General features: G+C 41.7%; 1 protein-coding gene across 2 annotated transcripts; it reads left to right on the top strand.

The window, feature by feature from the left end:
• Nucleotides 1-979: 979 nt before the first annotated feature.
• Nucleotides 980-24,266, top strand: LOC138767457 (uncharacterized). 2 transcript variants are annotated; one of them, XM_069944959.1, is made up of 11 exons: nt 980-2,636; nt 4,267-4,524; nt 5,939-6,051; nt 6,959-7,178; nt 9,022-9,162; nt 9,281-9,421; nt 13,799-13,939; nt 17,890-17,973; nt 18,394-18,506; nt 19,492-19,696; nt 22,562-24,266. In XM_069944959.1, exons 1-11 carry the CDS (start codon nt 1,169-1,171, stop codon nt 22,774-22,776), a joined length of 3,099 nt encoding a protein of 1,032 aa, XP_069801060.1. In that variant the 5' UTR covers nt 980-1,168; the 3' UTR covers nt 22,777-24,266. The 2 variants fall into 2 exon arrangements, with proteins under 2 accessions (XP_069801060.1, XP_069801061.1); XM_069944960.1 differs by lacking the exon at nt 9,281-9,421.
• The last annotated feature ends 431 nt before the right edge of the window (nt 24,267-24,697 follow it).

Here is a 24,697-nt window from a genome sequence, read left to right as displayed (position 1 = left end):
AATGCAAGAGAAAAGCCAAAATACCACTGCAATACCAACAGAAACCAGTACTTCTCTTAGAACTCCAATAACAACATCACAAACTGTTATAACAGGTCAAATTTCCAGCACAAAACCTTTAACTATATCCATAACGGAATCTAATACCATTGATACTACTAGCGTACCAACAGCTGGTGCATCTGTAAGGTCAACAGTAAGTATCCCTTTCACGTCTACATCTACAGTAACAACAACAACACCCTCATTAACTACAACATCGAGTGATAATAGTACAAGCCAAATCGCATCTGGTATCAATTCTACAGAACCTTCTATGTCAAGTAGCACATTGGATACAAGCAGAACCACTTCTGCCATCACCACTACTGTACCAACAACTGGTACATCTGTCCAAACGGCAACAATGAGCCTCCTTTCCAGTCCTTCATCAACATTTACTACAGCTGTAACAACAACACCATCTTTGAGCTCAACTACGTCAGTGACAACAAATTATATCAGTACTCGCCTAGCCACAACTGTTTTAAATTCTACAGAATCATCTACAGCAAGTACCACATTAGATACAACCGGAACTACATCTACTGCCACTACCACCATACCAACAACTGGCACATCTGTCAATTCAACAATGACAAGCACTAATTCGAGTGAAACGTTAACAACAACACCTTCTCTGAACTCGACCACACCTATTCAGACAGTTAGTATCACTTCTAGCCTAAGCACGACTGTTACAAATTCTACAGAAACTTCTGCATCAAGTACCACATTAGATACAAGCAGAACTACGTCTACCACCGCTGCTACTAACCTACCAACAAGTCCTACTTCTACATTAACTACAAAAACACCTTCTGTGAGCTTAACTACATCCATACCAGCAAGTGCTGCTACTTCTACTACTACCCTAAAAACCTTTGTGACAAATTCTACAGAATCGTCTATAGCAAGTACAGCATTAGATACAACCGGAACTACATCTACCACCACCACTTCCACCTTACCAACAACTGGCACATCTCTCAACTCAAAAACGACAAGTGTTGTTTCGAGTGATACATTAACAACAACAACACCTTCTCTGAGCTTGACTACAACTATTCAAGCAATTAGTACCGCTTCTAGCCTTAGCGCCACTGTTAAAAATTCTACAGAAACTTCTATGTCAAGTACCACAATAGATACAACCAGAACTACTACTAGCACTGCCACTACTACCTTACCAGCAAGTCTTACATCTACATTATCTACAATAACAACAACAATAACAACACCATCTTCTGTGAGCTCAACTACATCCATAACAACAAATAATACCACTTCTACTCTAATCACAGCTGGCGTCAATGCCACAGAATCGTCTACATCAAGTACCAAACTAGATACAACTAAAACCACTTTCACCACCATGACTGTACCAACATCTGTCAACTCAACACTGACAAGTCCTACATCCACGTTAACAACATCAACAGCAGCACTAACAACAACAACACCATCTTTGAGCTCAACCACATCTATACCAGGAAATACTGCTACTACTACTTCTACCCTAAGCACGTCTGGTATTAATTTTACCGAATCTTCTACAGCAAGTATAGCATCAGATACAACAAGAACTACTGCTACCACTGCCACTACTGTCCAGGGAACTAGCAACTCTGTCTTCTCAACAATGACAAGCAACCTTTCAAGTCCTTCATCTGCATCAACAACAACCACCACCACAGCACCCTCTTCAAGTTTGACTACAACAACAGCCATTAATACCAGCACCGGTCTAAGCACAGCCAGGGACATTTCTACAGGGCTGCCTACAGCAAGTGCCACGATAAATGAAATGACTGTCACTTCTACTACTACATCCACTTCTGTACCAACAACTGGTACATCTGTGAACTCCACACCGACAAGTGGCCTTTCAACTCCTACATCTATATTGAGAACAGGAACAACAGATACTTCTACAATAATGATAACAACATCCATTACAGCTACAACACCTAATGCTACAAATTCTTCTACAACAACAACAACAACTGTATCACCTACTACTATGACAAAAACAATACCAACTTCAATACCTAATGCTACACTTACTTTTACAACTGAAACACCTACAACACTTACCACTACTATCACAACACCTACCACTAAAACACCTAATGCTACAGCTATTTTTACAACTGAAACACCTACTACTATAGCAACAATAACAACAACACCTACTACTTCTACTACAACACCTAGCACTACAACACCTAATGCTACAGCTACTTTTACAACTGTACCGCCTACTACTATAACAACAATAACAACAGCAGCATCTACTACTGCTATTACAACACCTACAACTATAACACCTGATGCTACAACTACTCTTACAACTGTAACGCCAACGACTATCACAACAGTTACAACATCTAATACTAGTATGACTGTGACAACACCTACTACTACAGCCACAACACCTACTACAACAAAGATTACAACACCTACTACTACTACTACAACGATAACACCTACTACTACTACAACGACAACAACGACAACAACAACAATGACCACAACACCAACTACTACAACAACGGCATCAACAACAACCACAACTGCAGCTGCTTCAATTTGTGGTGAGTTACTAAAACAGTCCTTACCTGTGAACCAGTTGTAGAAGTAAAGTATATGCATAATAATTGTCTGTTAGTTAAAGTAAGTTACAGGGTGCTGTTTTTAGACCCAATACTATACCTGGAGATGAGTAAATTTCATAAAATTAGTTTCACATCAGATTTGGTTAAATTGGCTGTCCGATGTGATTTGAATTATGCTCTAAAATGCTCCAATTGCTCTGCAAGAGATGCTATGCTACTGGTGTAGCACACCATGCAAAGTATGTACAGGAACAGAGACTCCTGTCAGAGCAGGAGTTCTTCCTCCTGTACAGTAAACTGATTTACCTGTCAAAGATAGGAGTTCCTGCTCCTGTAAACATAGAGGACTGAAGGTACTCTCTACATTCAATGGCCCCAGCAAATTAAATCAGTGTACCTAAGGTCCACACAATGTACAGGAGCAGGATCTCCTATCTTTGACAGGAGTCCCTGCTCCTGTACATATTTTTTATGGTATAGTATGGTATCAATACAGGGCAAGAGAACTGCACAGTGGTAAGCAACCATTGTCGCTCACATAAGAGATGCCAGATGTTGGTGATGGCTGCATGCGATTGGTGGTGGACACCTCTGCGCAATTTGCCTAAAACAAATCCTAAAATTTTTGAATCCAAACAAAAAATTGGGGGGTAATTTTATCAATTTTAACTGGTTTGAATTGTTTTGTTTCTCTCCAGAGATATTTTTATAGTTTGTTTCCCGTAATTCTATTGTGTAGAGATTGGCAAAGAATGTAGGAACTATTTACCTTCATCTTCTGTGATTACAGTCTGTGCGTGGATGATGTGCTACGGATCAGAACTGCCAGCATCATGACTTATAATGCTCCGAATCAGTTTAAGGCCAGGCCGGGTCACAGAACGCTGGTGTCAGAGAATACTCCGGCCGCTACTGCAGTCTTCATTTCTAATGAATTGGGATGCGGGCACATCAGTGTGCGTCTGCATCCCAATTCACCATAGCCGGACCCACACGTCCCATTTTGTGACTTGCCAGGCTTGTGTGGCTGCTATTTAATGAATAGTGGCCTCACAAAACTCAGTTTTTCGTATGACCACAGGGGATCCCGGCCGGAGTGTATACTATGTGTATACACTCTGTCCGGCATTCCCTCTAACTGCACTGCACGTAAGTTTTGAATTAATCACGGTCGTTGTTGCAACAACGGCCGTGATTAATTCAAAACTTACATTGTGTGAATATGGTCAAAGGGTGCACTCACACATTGTAAGGAAACAACTGTACCTCATACCGCAGAGGATTTCTCTATAGAACTTACATTGTGAAATCTGCTGCGGTTGTGGTATGTGTAAATGCACCCTAAATCTTTGTGCTACAGTACTGACACTACTGTGTCACACGGCTGTGTCAGTACAGTAGCGTGAAGATTTAATTTTTATTATGAAATTTAATGAATTATGATGCCAGAAGCTCCTTATTCCGTTCTGTAGCACATTGTCCATATTTACGGAACGTGCATGGACCGTGGGAGTAAGGCCAAAAAGAAAACTATGCTGTTGCGGGGAAGACATTCACTGAAATTTCTCCATTGTGGACTAGCAAATTTGTTTTTTGTTTTTTTTTGCAGCTGTTGCCTCTGTTTCGATGCAACTCCTCAATGTCAACAGTGAATTGATCGCCATCAAGCTGAACACACAAAGAGCCCCGGCCAATGCCGCCTATAGGCTGACACTGTCCTCTATAAGTGGCACTGTCATTACACAGAGTGTCGTGACCTCCCTAACCGTGACCTTCTCCAATCTCTTGCCTTCGTATCAGTATCAAATAACCGTGCAGCAGACGTTCTGCCCTAATAATAAAAATTACACTTTGTCGGTTTGGACAAGTAAGTTGCCGTTTCTTCCTAGACTATTATAAATATCTATAAAAACTCATTTTATGGCCGTGTATTTTATAATTTTCCTAATTACAAAATTATTGCATTAATATAATTAAAAAAAAAAAAACGGAAAAAAAAGGGGTTATACAGGATTGGACAAAAAAAAATTGGCAGCTGTCATCCAAAAACACAGCCACGTGTTGTGTCTCGTATTTCAGATCAGTTGCTTTGAAGTGAATGGGGCTAAGCTGCAATACCAAACACAACCTGACAACAAGTGTGACATTGTCTTTTTTCCTTTTTCAGTCATGCTTTTTAAGGCCGGGTTCACACTACTGTACATAAAACACAGAACAGCTGGTGTTACTGAAGATCATGCCAGACGGTACTGCAGTATCGGCCAGATGATCTTAATTTCTGTTGAATTCGGGTGCAGGAGCTGCACACAATGGAGTGTGCAGCCAGAGCCGCACTCTCCATTGTGTGAACTGACATGTCGGTGCTGCCACTATTCAATGAATAGTGGCCGCAGAAAACTGACATGTCATTTTGTTGTGTGGCCGTATAGAATCTCGGCCTGTGAGTATAGCAAATCGCCATAACGGCTGCACTTTATGCAAAACATACATTGTGTGAACATAGCCTAATCTTGTACAACCCTTTTAAACGTAAAACATTTGCTCAAGGAGTTACCAGGTAAGAGAATATTGTTCTTACAGTCCTTACTTATTTACTCTGTTTCTAATCCCCATCAGATGAAAACTTTCCTTGCATTGTTTAGACGTTACTTACTTATGACCACCGGGAGCCTACACTTTAGATGAGGTATATATAATGTACAGAATTAGCAAAATTCTACTTCCCCAACTCAGAGGGCTCATTCTGCTGCTCTGAATGAGAGGACAATCAAAGAAATAATACAGTTTCTGCTACAGCGCCACCTATCAGCAAATTGTTGTACTAACATTTTTTATTTAATAAATGGTGACTTCATCATGGTCTCATTTGAAGCAGTCCTGCAGAACGCCCTGAAGGATGTTTAATTCTGCTGACCCTATATTACTAGGAAGAAGTGATTGAGGAGAAAAACCTGACCGATCCAGTGGTGTCTTTCATGCAAATAGGAAGATGATTGATGAGCATCCCTCATTTTCCTCCTCCTCCTCCTCCTCCTCCTCCTCCCCCTCCTCTATACACAGATACACCTGCTTGTTTGGATTTCCCACTACCATGTGTGTCCTATGTCAACTATACCTGTCCCCAAGTGTGTAGACATAGCAGGGAAAGTCTAGCTGGGTGTGATAAATGGATGTATGGCTGAAAATACAATATGGATAATTGTACAGTGTATATCAGGAGATGACCTGCGGATTATAACCATGACCGCGTCTAATGCTCTTTGTGCCTTTTGCTTCATCAGCTGCACGAATATTTACTGCACAATTCAGGGTGACAAGTGAAGAGTACAAACCACAGTACGCGAACACAAGCAGTGCGGAATTCCAGGACTTCAAGGCGAATTTTATTACAGAGGTGAGAAATGTACTAGAGACGATAGATAGATAGATAGATAGATAGATAGATAGATAGATAGATAGATAGATAGATAGATAGATAGATACTGAGAGTTTGTAACAGTGCATTTGAAGATTTTCTCTCAGGTGAAAGTGACTACTCCGTAGTGTCTAAGAACTTGGCAGGGTTTATACTGTATTATACTCCAGAGCTGCACTCACTTTTCTGCTGGTGAGGTCACTGTGTATATACATTACATTACTTATCCTGTACTGATCCTGACTTACATCCTGTGTTATACTCCAGAGCTGCTCTCACTATTCTCCAAAGCTAAAATGCCCCCAGCTTTTCATGCGTGTTCCGGACTATGACATGGCTGCCTGTCTCCATGTGATATATAACATGGATACAGCACATGACATTCGAGTTGGGCCTAATCTCCTGGTTGGGGAGAGGGGCTCCAACTACCATGAACACCCGCCTAGGTGACACTGTCAACCAATGAAATGAAGCGGTTTTACAGCAGAAAGAAATGAACAACGTATATACAGGCATATATTGAATGTGCAGGTTCTAAGCTTACGGATGGTGTGCAGAACCACCCATAGAGTAAGGGGGGGGGGGGGGGGGGGTGACAATATGACTTTAACCCTGCTAAATAAATGGCAAGTCACATGACACGTTATGGTCACATGACTGGCACCAAGTTAAGCCCTTTACAGATGGATACATTGCAGTGAACCTATACTTAGGCTATACCATTCTAATATGCGAGGGGGGGGGTATACTGCCATGGTATAGGAGAAGTATATGTAGAAGTATATATAGTAATTGTAAGGGCATTTGGACCTTAACTAGTGGGAGAATTGGGATATTTATTATTATTTATCCTAACATTTGTCTCCATATACCTTGTAACCTGCAGTTAATGAAATACCTGAGCGCCATTGTGCAAGAACTAATTAATACTGGTCGAATGAGAATTGTGTTGACCAGCCTGAAACAAGGCAGTGTCATCGTGACTTACGACGTCATCACCAATGTTGCCGACAACATCACAGTGCAGAATGTGACGTCAGATTTCACTACTGCCCTAAACCAGAGCACTTTTCTGAAGATAGATCCAACCTCTTATCAGTTTAACGGTATGTTGAGGTATTCCACCATCACTGCAGCGCCATGTAAAACAACTTCCTGTTTGGAAAAATATAACCACTATCATACTGCTCCCTATGTATAAGAATATAGCTACTGTAATACTGCTCCACATGTACAAGAATATAACTACTATAATACTGCTCCTATGTACAAGAATATAACTACTATAATACTGCTCCGCATGTACAAGAATAAAACTACTATAATACTGCTCCTATGTACAAGAATATAACTACTATAATACTGCTCCTATATACAAGAATATAACTACTATAATACTGCTCCTATATACAAGAATATAACTACTATAATACTGCTCCTATGTACAAGAATATAACTACTATAATACTGCTCCGCATGTACAAGAATATAACTACTATCATACTGCTCCCTATGTACAAGAATATAACTACTATAATACTGCTCCCTATATACAAGAATATAACTACTATAATACTGCTCCCTATGTACAAGAATATAACTACTATAATACTGCTCCTATATACAAGAATATAACTACTATAATACTGCTCCCTATATACAAGAATATAACTACTATAATACTGCTCCGCATGTACAAGAATATAACTACTATCATACTGCTCCCTATGTACAAGAATATAACTACTATAATACTGCTCCCTATATACAAGAATATAACTACTATAATACTGCTCCCTATGTACAAGAATATAACTACTATAATACTGCTCCTATATACAAGAATATAACTACTATAATACTGCTCCCTATATACAAGAATATAACTACTATAATGCGGGTGAGAGGAGTTCAGCCGGCACCAGCTGATGGCAACACTTGCGTGGGACCGAGGGCTGGGATATACACAGCAAAGTTCAGTGCAGGTAAACCTCGTATGGTCGGGGTGCAGGAGACAGCCGAGACAATACAAAATGTGCAATGGAGAGAAAGAAATCCGCACTCACCGGTCAGCAGAAAAAAGGGTTTATTGATCCATACACCAGAGGCTAGAGCTGGGAGGGGGAAGGTGTTACGCAGGTGTGCTCCTTACAGCTACAATTGTTTCTCGCCTACTCGGCGCTTCGTCTGGCTGTGAGCAACTACTATAATACTGCTCCCTATATACAAGAATATAACTACTATAATACTGCTCCCTATGTACAAGAATATAACTACTATAATACTGCTCCTATATACAAGAATATAACTACTATAATACTGCTCCTATATACAAGAATATAACTACTATAATACTGCTCCTATGTACAAGAATATAACTACTATAATACTGCTCCCTATATACAAGAATATAACTACTATAATACTGCTCCCTATATACAAGAATATAACTACTATAATACTGCTCCCTATATACAAGAATATAACTACTATAATACTGCTCCCTATATACAAGAATATAACTACTATAATACTGCTCCTATATACAAGAATATAACTACTATAATACTGCTCCTATATACAAGAATATAACTACTATAATACTGCTCCTATGTACAAGAATATAACTACTATAATACTGCTCCGCATGTACAAGAATATAGCTACTATAATACTGCTCCTATATACAAGAATATAACTACTATAATACTGCCTCCTATATACAAGAATATAACTACTATAATACTGCTCCTATATACAAGAATATAACTACTATAATACTGCCTCCTATATACAAGAATATAACTACTATAGTACTGCTCCTATATACAAGAATACAGTATCCACCTCTGACTCGGATTTCTCTCTTTTCCTTAGTGTATTGATGTTATACATTTATGCGTCTGATTATTTTTTTTATTTATATTGGTTTTTGTCTTTTTTTTTTAGCCCAAAACAGCTGTGCGTCTGGTCAGAATGGCTGTTCCCTCAATGCGACCTGTATACCCTTTGCTGGATCGTACACTTGTCAGTGCTTATCTGGATATATTGACACCAGCCCAAGTGTCCCAGGGATCACATGTGTACCAGGTATGGCCCCCATATGCTAATTTGTAATGATTAGAGTAATAAGAAGCCTCCTCCTAATGTATCATTTCTGAGGGATCAATATCACATCCGGTTTATATTTTATGATCTCTTTGAACAGATATAAATGAATGCACTACACCAGGCGGAAACACGTGCTCACCGCTGGCGACCTGTAATGACACTGCTGAGAGTTACCAATGTCAGTGCATGAAAGGGACTGTAGATCAAAACCCTTCCAATCCAGGGCGCAACTGTGCTGGTAAGTGTGGCCTCTATGACACGTGAATTAAAAAATAAAAAAATTACAGTGGTCCCTTAACATACAATATTAATTGGTTCCAAGACGCACATTGTATGTTAAAACCATTGTATGCTGAGACCAAAACTCTATGGAAACTGGTAATTGGTTCTAAATCCCCCAAAATGAGAAAAAAGTAAAATGTAATGGAAAATAAGCAGCTAACTTATATGGCTACAGCAAGTCCTTACATATAACAGTCAGAAAGAGCTACAAGAGACTCTAAATCTCTTTCTATGTAGAAGACGGGAGTGTTTTCAGGTTCCTGTACAGATCACACAGGATCACAGAAAAATAAAATGAAGCCGCCCTCAGCTGATGCCCAAAGGAGAAACTCATCCTGGCACAAGTAAAAATCAGTACAGGACATGTAGTATCACACTGTACTGTAGAGAGGAGATACTAGACACACAGCAGTACAGGACATGTAGTATCACACTGTACTGTAGAGAGGAGATACTAGACACACACAGCAGTACAGGACATGTAGTTTCACACTGTACTGTAGAGAGGAGATACTAGACACACACAGCAGTACAGGACATGTATTATCACACTATACTGTAGAGAGGAGATACTAGACACACACAGCAGTACAGGACATGTATTATCACACTATACTGTAGAGAGGAGATACTAGGCACACAGCAGTACAGGACATGTAGTATCACACTGTACTGTAGAGAGGAGATACTAGACACACACAGCAGTACAGGACATGTAGTATCACACTGTACTGTAGAGAGGAGATACTAGACACACACAGCAGTACAGGACATGTATTATCCCACTATACTGTAGAGAGGAGATACTAGGCACACAGCAGTACAGGACATGTAGTATCACACTATACTGTAGGGAGGAGATACTAGACACACACAGCAGTACAGGACATGTAGTATCACACTATACTGTAGAGGAGATACTAGACACACACAGCAGTACAGGACATGTAGTATCACACTGTACTGTAGAGAGGAGATACTAGACACACACAGCAGTACAGGACATGTATTATCACACTTCACTGTACAGAGGAGATACTAGACACACACACAGCAGTACAGGACATGTAGTATCAAACTATACTGTAGAGGAGATACTAGACACACACAGCAGTACAGGACATGTAGTATCACACTGTACTGTAGAGAGGAGATACTAGACACACACAGCAGTACAGGACATGTATTATCACACTTCACTGTACAGAGGAGATACTAGACACACACACAGCAGTACAGGACATGTAGTATCAAACTATACTGTAGAGGAGATACTAGAGACACACAGCAGCACATGACATGTAGTATCACATTGTACTGTAGAGGAAATACTAGACACACACAGCAGTACAGGACATGTAGTATCACTGTACTGTAGAGAGGAGATACTAGACACACACAGCAGTACAGGACATGTAGTATCACACTATACTGTAGAGAGGAGATACTAGACACACACAGCAGTACAGGACATGTAGTATCACACTATACTGTAGAGGAGATACTAGACACACAGCAGCACAGGACATGTAGTATCACACTGTACTGTAGAGAGGAGATACTAGACACACACAGCAGTACAGGACATGTATTATCACACTACACTGTACAGAGGAAATACTAGACACACACACAGCAGTACAGGACATGTAGTATCACACTATACTGTAGAGGAGATACTAGAGACACACAGCAGCACATGACATGTAGTATCACATTGTACTGTAGAGGAAATACTAGACACACACAGCAGTACAGGACATGTAGTATCACTGTACTGTAGAGAGGAGATACTAGACACACACAGCAGTACAGGACATGTAGTATCACACTATACTGTAGAGGAGATACTAGACACACAGCAGCACAGGACATGTAGTATCACACTGTACTGTAGAGAGGAGATACTAGACACACACAGCAGTACAGGACATGTATTATCACACTACACTGTACAGAGGAAATACTAGACACACACACAGCAGTACAGGACATGTAGTATCACACTATACTGTAGAGGAGATACTAGAGACACACAGCAGCACATGACATGTAGTATCACATTGTACTGTAGAGGAAATACTAGACACACACAGCAGTACAGGACATGTAGTATCACTGTACTGTAGAGAGGAGATACTAGACACACACAGCAGTACAGGACATGTAGTATCACACTATACTGTAGAGAGGAGATACTAGACACACACAGCAGTACAGGTTATGTAGTATCACACTATACTGTAGAGAAGATACTAGACACAGAGCAGCACAGGACATGTAGTATCACACTGTACTGTAGAGAGGAGATACTAGACACACAGCAGTACAGGACATGTAGTATCACACTGTACTGTAGAGGAGATACTAGACACACACAGCAGCACAGGACATGTAGTATCACACTGTACTTTAGAAAGGAGATACTATACACACACAGCAGTACAGGACATGTATTATCACACTACACTGTACAGAGGAGATACTAGACACACACACAGCAGTACAGGACATGTAGTATCACACTATACTGTAGAGGAGATACTAGAGACACACAGCAGCACAGGACATGTAGTATCACATTGTACTGTAGAGGAAATACTAGACACACACAGCAGTACAGGACATGTAGTATCACTGTACTGTAGAGAGGAGATACTAGACACACACAGCAGTACAGGACATGTAGTATCACACTATACTGTAGAGAGGAGATACTAGACACACACAGCAGTACAGGACATGTAGTATCACACTATACTGTAGAGGAGATACTAGACACACAGCAGCACAGGACATGTAGTATCACACTGTACTGTAGAGGAGATACTAGACACACACAGCAGCACAGGACATGTAGTATCACACTGTACTGTAGAAAGGAGATACTAGACACACACAGCAGCACAGGACATGTAGTATCACACTGTACTGTAGAAAGGAGATACTATACACACACAGCAGAACAGGACATGTAGTATCCCACTGTACTGTAGAGAGGAGATATTATACACACAAAGCAGTACAGGACATGTTGTATCACACTGTACTGTAGAGGAGATACTAGACACACACAGCAGTACAGGACATGTAGTATCACACTGTACTGTAGAGGAGATACTAGACACACACAGCAGTACAGGACATGTAGTTTCACAATGTACTGTAGAGAGGAGATACTAGACACACAGCAGTACAGGACATGTAGTATCACACTGTATTGTAGCAAGGAGATACTAGACACACACAGCAGTAGTGTTAGGCTACGTAATAATCACGGTTGTTGTTGCCAATTTGCAACAGCGGCCGTGATTACTACGTAGTTTACATAGTGCTGCCTTCAATGGAATCCCGGCTGGGATCTATAGTGGCATCGCGAGAGACTGATATGTCAGTTTTCTGTGGCCACTATTCAGTGGTTAGCAACCTCAAAAACCCCGGTCAGTGAACACTTTGGATTGTGCGGCTCTGGCCGCACGCTCCATTGTGAGCAGTGGGGAATTCTGCACCCGCATCAGAACTCAGCGGCCCTAAAGATCATCCGGCCGGTACTGCAGTACTGGCTGAGATGATCTTTTCTGACACTGGCTGTTCCATGACCGGGCTGGGTCACGGAATGGCCAGTGTCTTATAAAATGTGAACATAGCCTTACACTGTACTGTAGAGAGGAGATACCAGTCAGCCAACCAGTGCTTGCACTTCACTAATACTAGGAATTTACCAGTAAAATGGCCACTTTCATTGATCCATCAGCTAGTTTTTTTTTACATGTTCCGCAGATCTGGACTGTCTGTAGCATTTTGTGTTGAGTCTGGTCTCAAGTTACGACGGTCCAGAAAGTAACACTGTACAGTATATTAAAAATATTGTGTCTTGAGGCCATTGTGAGTTGAGGTACCACTGTACTTCACAATATTATTCTTTGCTTTAAAATCTTCTGTTTTGATGACAAAGACAGGTTGGGTTCCCCTTTAAATCATCCCAGTAAAGGGATGTTTCACTTTTAAAGTAAATGTAAATCACTGCAAAGGGTTAATGACTGTATCATCATCAGCCATGAGACATGACTCCTCATAGCTGGAGTATAATTGATGTAACTCAGAATAATAGCATGTGACCACCAGATAGACACTTTGGGGTCTGACAATGTGAAGACATTTTGACAATAGGATCACACCATAAAAATGTTGCGCTTGTGCAAAAGTTATCCAAAAGTGGAGCTGCCCTTGAGGTTATATGTAACTGGTATTACAAAGTGCGGTAGGGGCGGGCCTGTGACAACCTATATTTCCTTATCTCATGTTTTATATTTGATGTCCCTTTTTCGTGCAGATATAGACGAGTGTGCCTCCACAGACAATAACACATGTTCCATGCTGGCGGCCTGCACCAACACTAATGGGAGTTACCTATGTCAGTGTTACTCAGGAATACTGGACCTTAACCCCTCCACCGCTGGACGGGACTGTTTAGGTGAGTGCACTTCTCTGTCTTGTCATTGTCACGTAAAAGAAACATGAACGGTGCTAAGTTGTAATATGGCTAAAGTTGTACTACACAGTTGTACACACTTAACCTAAGGACAGTTGTGCCGTTGTTTCTGGCAGATTTTTTTTTTTCTTTTCTGGAAACCCCTTTAACTCCCCCCCCCCTCCCCCAACTTTTCATGACCCCGAATGACAAGTCACCTTTTTATATAATAACATACTGTACTTAGAGAAGCTCATTTGAGGCCATTGGGAAAGTTGTGTAGCTACTTCTGTTGCCTTGTTCATCATGGTAGATATTTTGGTTGTGACCCAACTTTCCCTGAAACAAGTGTTATGTAGCCTGGGCTGGATAAAATAAAAATGATAAAATGTAATATAATAATAATAATAATAATAATAATAATAATAATAATAATAATAATAATAATATAATTAAAGAATGAAAATGATAAAAAAACAAAAACAAATCTGAGAATGTATCATTTTAGCTTTAGCTTTTAGAGGGCTTTTACATATTGCACTGTTTTTGGTATTTTTCCAGACAAGGATGGCCTTAGGCCCGGATTCTCACAATAGCACAATACAGGCTTCTCTACCTCTATGGGCTGACGTGCCGGTCTAACCGCAGGTCTAATGACTTAAACTGACACTATTATAGACCTGTTGTCAGGCTGGGATCTGAACCCATAATGGGAGGGGGTGGGGGCAAAAATATGCCCCTGTATGGTGTTTGAGGGAACATTGCATATTTTATGCAGAGGAAACAACTGCGGGAAATCTGTAGCCTATTACGGTGATAGTATAATACAGGGGTACTCAACAACTTTTAGTGAAGGGCCACTTACTGGGGTCTATTGTCAGGTGAAGGTCCGAGCTGAACATCAGTAGGAAACGTTGTTCAACTATTTACATACAGAATTGATGCTAATTAGTGGGAAAACTGGCATTTTCTCTCTCTCACCAGCCCTTTTAAATTAGGTACAAAGAGGGTGACTGCCCTAGTAGTATATAGCCCCCCTGTTGCCCCCTCCTGAAGTATATAGCCCCCCTGTGCGCTCCCCCTGTAGTATATAGCCCCCCTGTGCGCTCTCCCCCTCACATATTGCCCCCTGTAGTATATAGCCCCCCTGTGTGCTCTACCCCTCCCATAGAGCCCCCCTGTAGTATATAGCCCCCCTGTGTGCTCTCCCCCTGTAGTATATAGCCCCCCTGTGCTCTCCCCCTCCCATATAGCCCCCCTGTATTATATAGCCCCCCTGTGTGCTCTCCCCCTGTTGTATATAGCCCCCCTGTGTGCTCTCCCCCTATAGATGGCCCCTTTTACTTGTCACCTGGACAAAAAAAAAAAAAATAACCACAACTCACCTAGCACCTCGCTCCCCCGCTGCGGCTGTCTTCTTCTCTCACCCTGTCGGGCTGGCCCCCAGCTGATACGCGCTCTCTGGGGACGTCCCGGGGATTCCCCAGCAGAGCGCGTATCAGCCGGGGGCCGGGCCGACACTGCCCCCAGGCCCACAGGTGTACTGAAATCTAAGGACAGTACGCAGATGGGGCGGGAGGCAGTCCAGTGGGGAGTGGGACACATGGGGGCCGTCCCGGAAAAAGAGGGACATTATTGTCCCGGCGGATCCGGTTGGTTGGGAGGTCTGGGGTCCGGACAGCTGGCCTCTGCGGTCCGGGTTCGGACCCCTGGTATTGTAGATGAGAATGATAGAAATGCCACCCATATGCTGTGGGGAAAAGACTGCACAAAATCTGTGATTTCTAAAATAAGTGGAGTACGTAAGAGACACAACTGTGTGAAATCGGTAGCTTTTATCACAGGTGATATAGTGACATAGTGACAAACACAACAATACTAAAAGACAAAAGAAAAAGCTTTTAGCACACATAGAAAGTGCCCAGGATGTAGCTAGTAATTAGAGGTAATTATAGGTCGTCTTTGACCTCTAACCTCAGGACTATTTTTAACTGTACAATTATGATCATTTTATCGGATTTGCTGTCGAAACTGAGCAGACAGTGGCCATTGAGATAAAAACAGGAAAATTTCACCTGTAGAACAAGCTTTTACATTACTGGGCTCCAACATTTTATCCTGGGTTATTAAAACAGAGGCTTCTGCAGGCAAAAAGCATAGACTTCACAAAGTGGAGGTGTCTCCCAGCAGAAACCCACCAGATCACTGCTTTGCTTTTCTAACCTATTGTACCATTAGGTACATCACTTTTTTTAAGCCGATCAGCAGCGGCGCGGTCCTTTTTTTTTTTGAAAGGCTGCCCAATTCACATGCTTGGCGCTGTTCTTTTGCTGTGCACCAGCCTGGCTCTGCACTGAAGGTGAGCCCACTGTCCCCCAGTGTGACCATATCCCCTCTCCTCTCCTCTCTGACTCGGCTCCATTGATTCTAATGGAGCAGTGTCAGATAGTGGAGGGGATATGGTCAAACTAGGGGGCGGCGGGCTCACCCTGAGTGCATAGAGCCAGTGCATGGCAAAAGAAGTGCCTCGAGATGACGTTTCAAAAAAAGGGCCGCACCACCGGGATCCCCGCTCCAGGGGGGGAAAAAGCAAAGTACCTGATGACTTAGAAAAACATGGTCACTTTCCTCCAGATCCACTCCTGTCCTCAGTTTGGGTTTTGCAACTCTGTTCCATTGAAGTTATAGAATAGAACTTAATTGTAATACCACACTCAACTTAAGGACAGGGGGTGGTGCTGTTTTTGCAAGAAAGTAGCTGTGAATAACCCCTTTAAACTGTTCTGATAATTTGAAATCTAGGCTTTGGGCCCTATTCCACAGTAACGATAATGGGTCGGATGTGCCCCATTTGGGCCGATTCGGCCGATTATCGTTTAGTGAAATAGAGAGAACGATCAGCCGATGATCATGTCATCGGCAGATCGTTCATTTAGGGCCAGACCTAAAATCATCATTCCCCCACCACTCATCACTACGGTTGAATAGCGGTGCGCGGCGGGCGACCGACGATTTGACAGGCTGCAGCATCATACATTACCTGTCAGGTCTTCTCCGCGCTGTCTTCATCCCCGGGTCCTGCACGCTCTATCTTCAGAATGGCCAGTCAGCTGATGGAGCGCTCAGCCAATCACAGGCCGGGACCGCAGCTGACCGGCCATTCTGAAGATAGAGCGCACGGGACCCGGGGATGAAGACAGCGCCGAGAAGACCTGACAGGTAATGTATGATGCTGCAAGGGCTGCAAGGACATCGGTAACGATGTCCCTGCAGCCGTCGCTCAATGATCACCGGGCCGTGGAATAGGCCCAGTAAACGAGCGGCGATCTATCAGATCGCCGCTCGTTTACATCGTTGATTGGGCCCTCCTCGGCCCGTGGAATAGGACCCTTTGAGTGGTTGGGTTCTTTTAGATAGTTTTGATAAATCTGCCCACATCCCCTGCCCACGCTGTCCTCAATGAAGGCTTTTCAGTTAACGACTAAGTGCCAGATTGTTATATTGGGTGAGTTATACTGAGCCTAATCTGAACTCTTTGTTATCCTTATAATGGAAGGTTTTCATCCCGAAAAGCTCAAGCAATATTTTGTGTTATATTGAAATTGTGACAGACATTCCCACAGTCCATCCCGGACGAGCCCCCATTAGGGTTAAACACAGACAATCCCGGACAAGCCCCCATTACGGTTATACACAGTCCGTGCCGGACGAGCTCCCATTATGGTTGTGTGTACAATGCCCATCACACTATAACAAGTCCATATTGTCAGCCACTCAGATGTCAGCCAATGATCCTAATGACCCTTTCACCCCAGACATTATATGTGATGTATGATAATCCATGGACCAGACAGACTTGTTATTCCACCTTTATAAATGTCAGTGGAAAAAATTCTGAAAGGTCTGATTTTATTTGATTGATGCAAATGTCAGCGATGTCATTTATTTTCCAGATCCTGTGACCTGTTACAACAAGGCGACTTTCTGCTCTGCTTCAACGACCTGTGATGTTGATTCTAAAGCCACCATATGTGGTAGTGAGTATCCAACTCTACCTGTATTGTGTATTTAGAGATATCCCTTTACTGAAGTGTATAGATGCAGCAGAGCTGGCGGTGCGCACTTGGGCCATTCAAATTATATACAAGAGTTTGCTATAGTTGGACCCCAGGCAAACCTACTCTACTCTGCTGGTTATAACTAAACACAAATGAAACTGTTTAATAACAGAATCGGCTCTGCTACATCTGTTTTAGCATACAGTTCACCTATTTCTTCTCAGACCAAAACTGTATAATGGCCAAAAGAGGAGGATCCTGAATAGAGAATCCCCTCTATTAACTCAGAATAAAGTTTAATAAACTAGACAATCCCTTTAATTGTCTCATGTCATCATCACATTTATTAGAAAACCTTCTGGATAAACATTTCCTATAATCTTCCACTTCTCCCCACAGGTACACAGGCATTTCCAACCAGCATTGTAATGAAGAACTACACCTTCACCAATGACTTATATAACCCCTCCAGTGTCGCCTATAAAAATCTTGCTGCAAAATTCACAGTCAGTGTAAGTACATAGTCTGAGGCCTCAACAATGACTATATACCTTGTCATTTTCTGATTAGACAAAAAGTGAATGTGCCCAATCTATGGGCCACATAAGGTTACATAAAGTCAATCAAAAGTCCTTGATGCTTGCTAAAACTAGCTAGAAAGGTCTGCTTTAGGGTCCACATGAATGCCCCTGCTTAGCCCAGTGATCATCCAATTGGTGAAACGACCACAATGAGAAAAAAGAAGAAGCTCTAAAGATCTTAGTTGATCCTCACTACAGAGACAGCGGTCTTCCTGGTCCCATTTAACCCATGGGCCCTTGATTTCCCTAGTTACCTTTATTTGGAAGGTTGAAAAACCAAGATGGCACTAGAGAGGAAGCTCTTCTAAAGATCACCATTGATCTATGTTACAGGGACATCCAATGGGGCAGTGGTCTTCCTGGTCCTATTTAACCCCTTGGTCCTGGATTTTCAGATCGTAAACTCTTTCTAGCTACCTTTATATGAAAGGACCAAGATAGAAATATAAATATGTCATAGAGAGGCTTCTAATGTGACAGTGGTCTTCCTGGTCCCATTCAACCCATTGGTCCTGGATTAGCCAATTGTACACTTCCCCTAGCTTCCTTTATATAGAAGGTGAAAGGACTGAGTTGGGAGAACAGAAGAAGATCATGGTGTGACAGTGGTCTTCTTGGTCCCATTTTAACCTCTTAGACCTTAATATGCCAATTGTACATGGTCCCTAGCTTTCTTTGTAAGGGTCTTCAAGTCTAGAATCTTTTGTAAAATGGGTTTATCAACGAAGGTGTCTACATGGGCGAGATGTCATTTGGCAAATGTAGTATGGATGATTTAGGAGAGGGTACAATCTAGCTGTTGGTCAGCATTCACCCCTCATGAGTGATACACCAAAGTCTTCATCCAGGTTCTTTCATCTTCAAAAAGCCCAACGTTTCCCCCGGTGTAGACTGAAGTCTTCCATTGCCTTTGCAGCTTTCCAATTACATGAAGACAGCGCTGAACGTAAGCAGCTTCAACATTGTCATTGTGGGCTTCAGAAATGGCAGTGTCATCGCCTACTTTGTGTCCTCCCTAAACGCATCCTCACCAATCAGTCCATCAACAGTGGAAGCCGCTCTAAGAAGCGGTGCCCAAAGCATTCTGTCTGATGCGGACATCTCAGACCCTTTGATGTCAGGTAAGTGATGATTATATTTTATTTCAGCACAGTGGAGAGTGCTGGTTTTCTGGATTGATGATAGATATAGAATGATAGAATTCTGTCTGTACACAACCACCATTAGGGGGAGCTCACTGCATATGGATTTATACAGGTAATAAAGTATGTAAAGTGCACTTGTAACTTTAAAGAACTTTTGACACGTCGCTGATCGCATAACAAATTTAGTGATCGTCAGGGACTGACAACCAATAAAAACATTTTACAAGTCTCCGTGACATGTCAACATTTTATTAAAGTGAGAGTGCCCATTTAATCTATATCATAAAAATGAAAGTCTGTCTGTCTGTCTGTCTGTCCCAAATAGACTTCCAAACGCCTGAACCGTTTGACTCCCAAATTTGGCACACAGATACATAGGGCGTCCGGGAAGGTTATTGCGAAGGTCCCGTCCCCGCCAGATGTACAGGAGGGGAGGGGGAGGGGAAAGAGCGGCGCCCCATAGAGATGAATGGGAAAATCTCCTCACTGCAAACACAGGTGATATAATTAGCTGCAGCAGACATGGCAGTTGGAGCCTTAGCAACCAATAGGATTACTGCTTTCATTTTCACAGGGAGCAATGGTTGCTAGGGAAGCTGCCTCACAACATCCACAGAAATAACTGGTAGACCCCCTACTCCATCTATACAGTACATGTATATACAGGGCACTACAGGTATACAGGACCCCCTACTCATCTATACAGTACATGTATATACAGGGCACTACAGGTATACCAAACTGTGACTGGGTAACACTGCCACACCAGACCTGACCAATACCGCCATACTGTGCTGAATAACACTGTCATACCAGACCTGACCAATACCGCCATACTGTGACTGGATAACACTGCCATACCAGACCTGACCAATACCGCCATACTGTGCTGGATAACACTGTCATACCAGACCTGACCAATACCGCCATACTGTGCTGGATAACACTGTCATACCAGACCTGACCAATACCGCCATACTGTGACTGGATATCACTGCCATACCACACCTGACCAATACCGCCATACTGTGACTGGATAACACCACTATACCAGACCTGACCAATACCGCCACACTGTGACTGGAAAACACCGCCACACCAGACCTGACAAATACCGCCATACTGTGACTGGATAACACCGCCATACCAGACATGACCAATACCGACACACTGTGACTGAATAACACTGCCATACCAGACCTGACCAATACCGCCATACTGTGCTGGATAACACTGTCATACCAGACCTGACCAATACCGCCATACTGTGCTGGATAACACTGTCATACCAGACCTGACCAATACCGCCATACTGTGACTGGATATCACTGCCATACCACACCTGACCAATACCGCCATACTGTGACTGGATAACACCACTATACCAGACCTGACACTACAGGTATACAGGACCCCAAAACTATACACTACAGGTGCACGGGACCTCCACAAACTATATACTACAGGTATACAGGACCCCAAACTTTACACTACAGGTATACAGGACCCCAAAACTATACACTACAGGTATACAGGACCTCCACCAACTATATACTTCAGGTATACAGGACCTCCACCAACTATATACTACAGGTATACAGGACCCCAAACTATACACTATAGGTATACAGGACCCCAAAACTATACACTACAGGTATACAGGAACTCCACCAACTATATACTACAGGTATATAGGACCCCAGACTATACACTACAGGTATACAGGACCTCAAAACTATACACTTCAGGTATACAGGACCTCAAAACTATACACTACAGGTATACAGGACATACACTAACTCTATAATACAGGTATACAGCACCTTCACCAACTCTATACTACAGGTATACAGGACCCCAAAGCTATATTCTACAGGTATACAGGAACTCCCCCAACTATATACTACAGGTATATAGGACCCCAAACTATACACTACAGGTATACAGGACCTCCACCAACTCTATACTACAATTATACAGGACCCTCAAACTATGCACTACAGGTATACAGGACCCCCGAACTATATACTACAGGTATGCAAGACCTCCACCAATTATACACTACAGGTATCCAGGACACTCAAACTATAAACTACAGGTATACAAGACCTCCACCAACTATACATTACAGGTATACAGCACCAACTATATACTACAAGTATACAGGACCCCCGAACTATACAGTACAGGTATACAGGACCTTCACCAACTGTACACTGCAGGCATACAGGACCTCCCTCAACTACACACTACAGGTATACAGCCCCCCCAACTACACACTACAGGTATACAGGACCCCCCCAACTATACACTATAGGTATACAGACCCCCCAACTATGCACTACAGATATGCGAGACCCCTAAAAACTATACATTGTGGGTATACAGAACCCCTCCAACTATGCACTAAGGTATACACTAATTACACTGATTAACTCAGATGAAACAATACCTTTAGCTTGGCCTCCTGGGCACTTAGAACAAATCTAATTAACACACTGACACTTTATACCCGGGCAGCGCCGGGTACATTTTCTAGTGATAACTATATATTGGTATGCAGTGAGCTTACCATAGTGGTGGCTGCATGTATTCTGTATGACTTTGGTAGTATAAAAGACAAAAAAAAAAAATTGGATTAATCAAAATTCAGCCTTTTCAGCCTTTGGTATTATTAGTATTATTGCAATAATAACCTGGACAACAGCGCCATCTGGTGTTTATTAATAATACTGATAAAAACAAACAAACAAAAAAAAAAAAAAAAAAAAAATATATATATATATATATATATATATAATCTATATAAGAATACTAACACATTCTTATTTTGCATTGCAGAAATAACCACAAACTCGACCACAAGCTCATCAACGAGTCAAGACAACGGCTGGAGAACATCGACCATAGTGGTGGCTGTCCTGCTGGGGGCCCTGTTATTAATAGTTGTAATCTTGTCCGCTGTGTGGGTATACACCAAGAACAGAACTGGAACATACATGACATTCTCTACTTACGGCGGGAACGTAATGGCCTCTGCCTACAAGAACCTATAGGCTAAACAAAACTGAATTTATCTGAATTTAATAAGCAAAACAATAAAAAAAAATCAGAATTCCTGGACTAACAGATGCTGGATCAATGGAATTTACTGAATATATTGAATCTGTTAAAACCTTGATATATTTTTATATGAACCAGTGTAAATCTCTATATAATGTATGATATACAAGGTATATCTATCATTTTTATTATATATATGAACAGAAAACCAAGCAATAGATGGAAAAAAAATTAATAGAGAGATTTCTTTTTACGTATTTTTTGCACTGAAGATTTTTCTATTTGTCACTTTAAGCATCCCTTTAAGGCCTGTCGGAGTTTCCTACAGAATGTCTTCTGTAAGCTTATGACTACTGCATCCCCATTTTCTTGTCTTGTATTTATGTGTAAATCTGAGAAATGTTTCATACTTCTGTGACTACTTCTATATATGTATGTAAACCAATAGTAGTCACCCAGACAGGAAGTGAGCCAACACCCCCTGGAGAGCACAGGAAGGGGGAGCTGCACTTATGGTAATGAACACAGGGTCTACTATTGTCTGATTACATGATTGATGTCAAGATATGACCGTCGAGCCGGCGAACAGCCAACAATCACATGATCAATGCCACCACATGTGTCTATCGCGCCCTGATTAACCAAAAATCACATGATCGCTGCTAAGACATGATCAGTCAGTAATCATATGATCAGACTATCAGACCATGCTCAGCCAATAATCACCTTATTGCTTGACATGACTATCGGACTGTGTACAGACAGTGATCACATGATTGGTGCCAAGACGTCACTATCTGGCCATAAATAGCCAATAATCACATGATCGCTGCTAAGTTGTGAGTATCAGGCTGTGATCAGCCAATAATCACACGATCGGTGCCAAATAAGTTTACCTATTAATCAATAAAGTGATAAATAAAAAATCCTCATAACTGTTGCCAAAGAGCCTTATACATGAACAAATGTCTCTTTTATAGGTTTACATGATGACAGTGTAAGAAATATTTTTATAGATTATATTAAATGTGCAATAATTGCATGTATCTATTAAGAGGTGGGGATACAGTCATTGTTCCTGGACAGTGTTATGCAACCCGTGCTTATGGCAAAGCAGGGCATGATGGGAGTTGTAATTTTTGGCAGGTTGCTGAACACTGGGGAACTGGTCTGTTGTTCCTCATGGGGTGGTGTCATAGCTCCCAATCGCCTCCATGTCCAGTTAATTCTCCATGGTTGACTAGGAAAAATTCAAGGGTTGATTGGGGGTCATCACATATACAGATGTGTCCTTCCTTACCTTTCCACAAGACAATTGCAGCATGTAGAACCTTGTGATGATGTATTGAATGTGAATCCTCAATGGAAGGGTAAAGGTGGACACACCTGTAAATGATTTTTGGAACAACCCCATATGTGGTGTATGTACTGTATGTCTATGATACTATAAAGCCATATTTATAATGTGTAACACTTAATATGTATACCTTATTTATTATAATGCTATTTAAGCTAAAACAAATAAACAGATTATTTTATTAACAGAAGGTTTACGCTGATTTATTTATTAGCGATCTGGATCTGGAACTTACTGAAGACAGGTTTATTATTAACAGCAATGCAAGCTGTGTATATCTATACGCACTGAGCTCCCTCTAGTGGTAGCGGTATATAGACAGTAAAGTTGGCTATACACATCAAATGGAAAGGGCCCACAGCTATTATATGTGTATGTCGATGCAGGAAATCCAGAGCTCTGTACACATAAGGCTAAGCAAAGTTGCAGTTTGCAGAGAAAATTGACTCAGGCTAAAGCGGGAGATTACTTTTATGAAATAAAAATCACAATTACTGAACATGTGACCCCAATTATGATTCATGAATAATTATTAAAGCCACACCCCCTTTTTGCAT

The sequence above is a fragment of the Dendropsophus ebraccatus genome, chromosome 11 (assembly GCF_027789765.1).
Source record: "Dendropsophus ebraccatus isolate aDenEbr1 chromosome 11, aDenEbr1.pat, whole genome shotgun sequence".
Lineage (NCBI taxonomy): Eukaryota > Metazoa > Chordata > Amphibia > Anura > Hylidae > Dendropsophus > Dendropsophus ebraccatus.
Note: the sequence above shows the minus strand (reverse complement) of the source record. Positions and strands in the feature narration are given on the sequence as shown.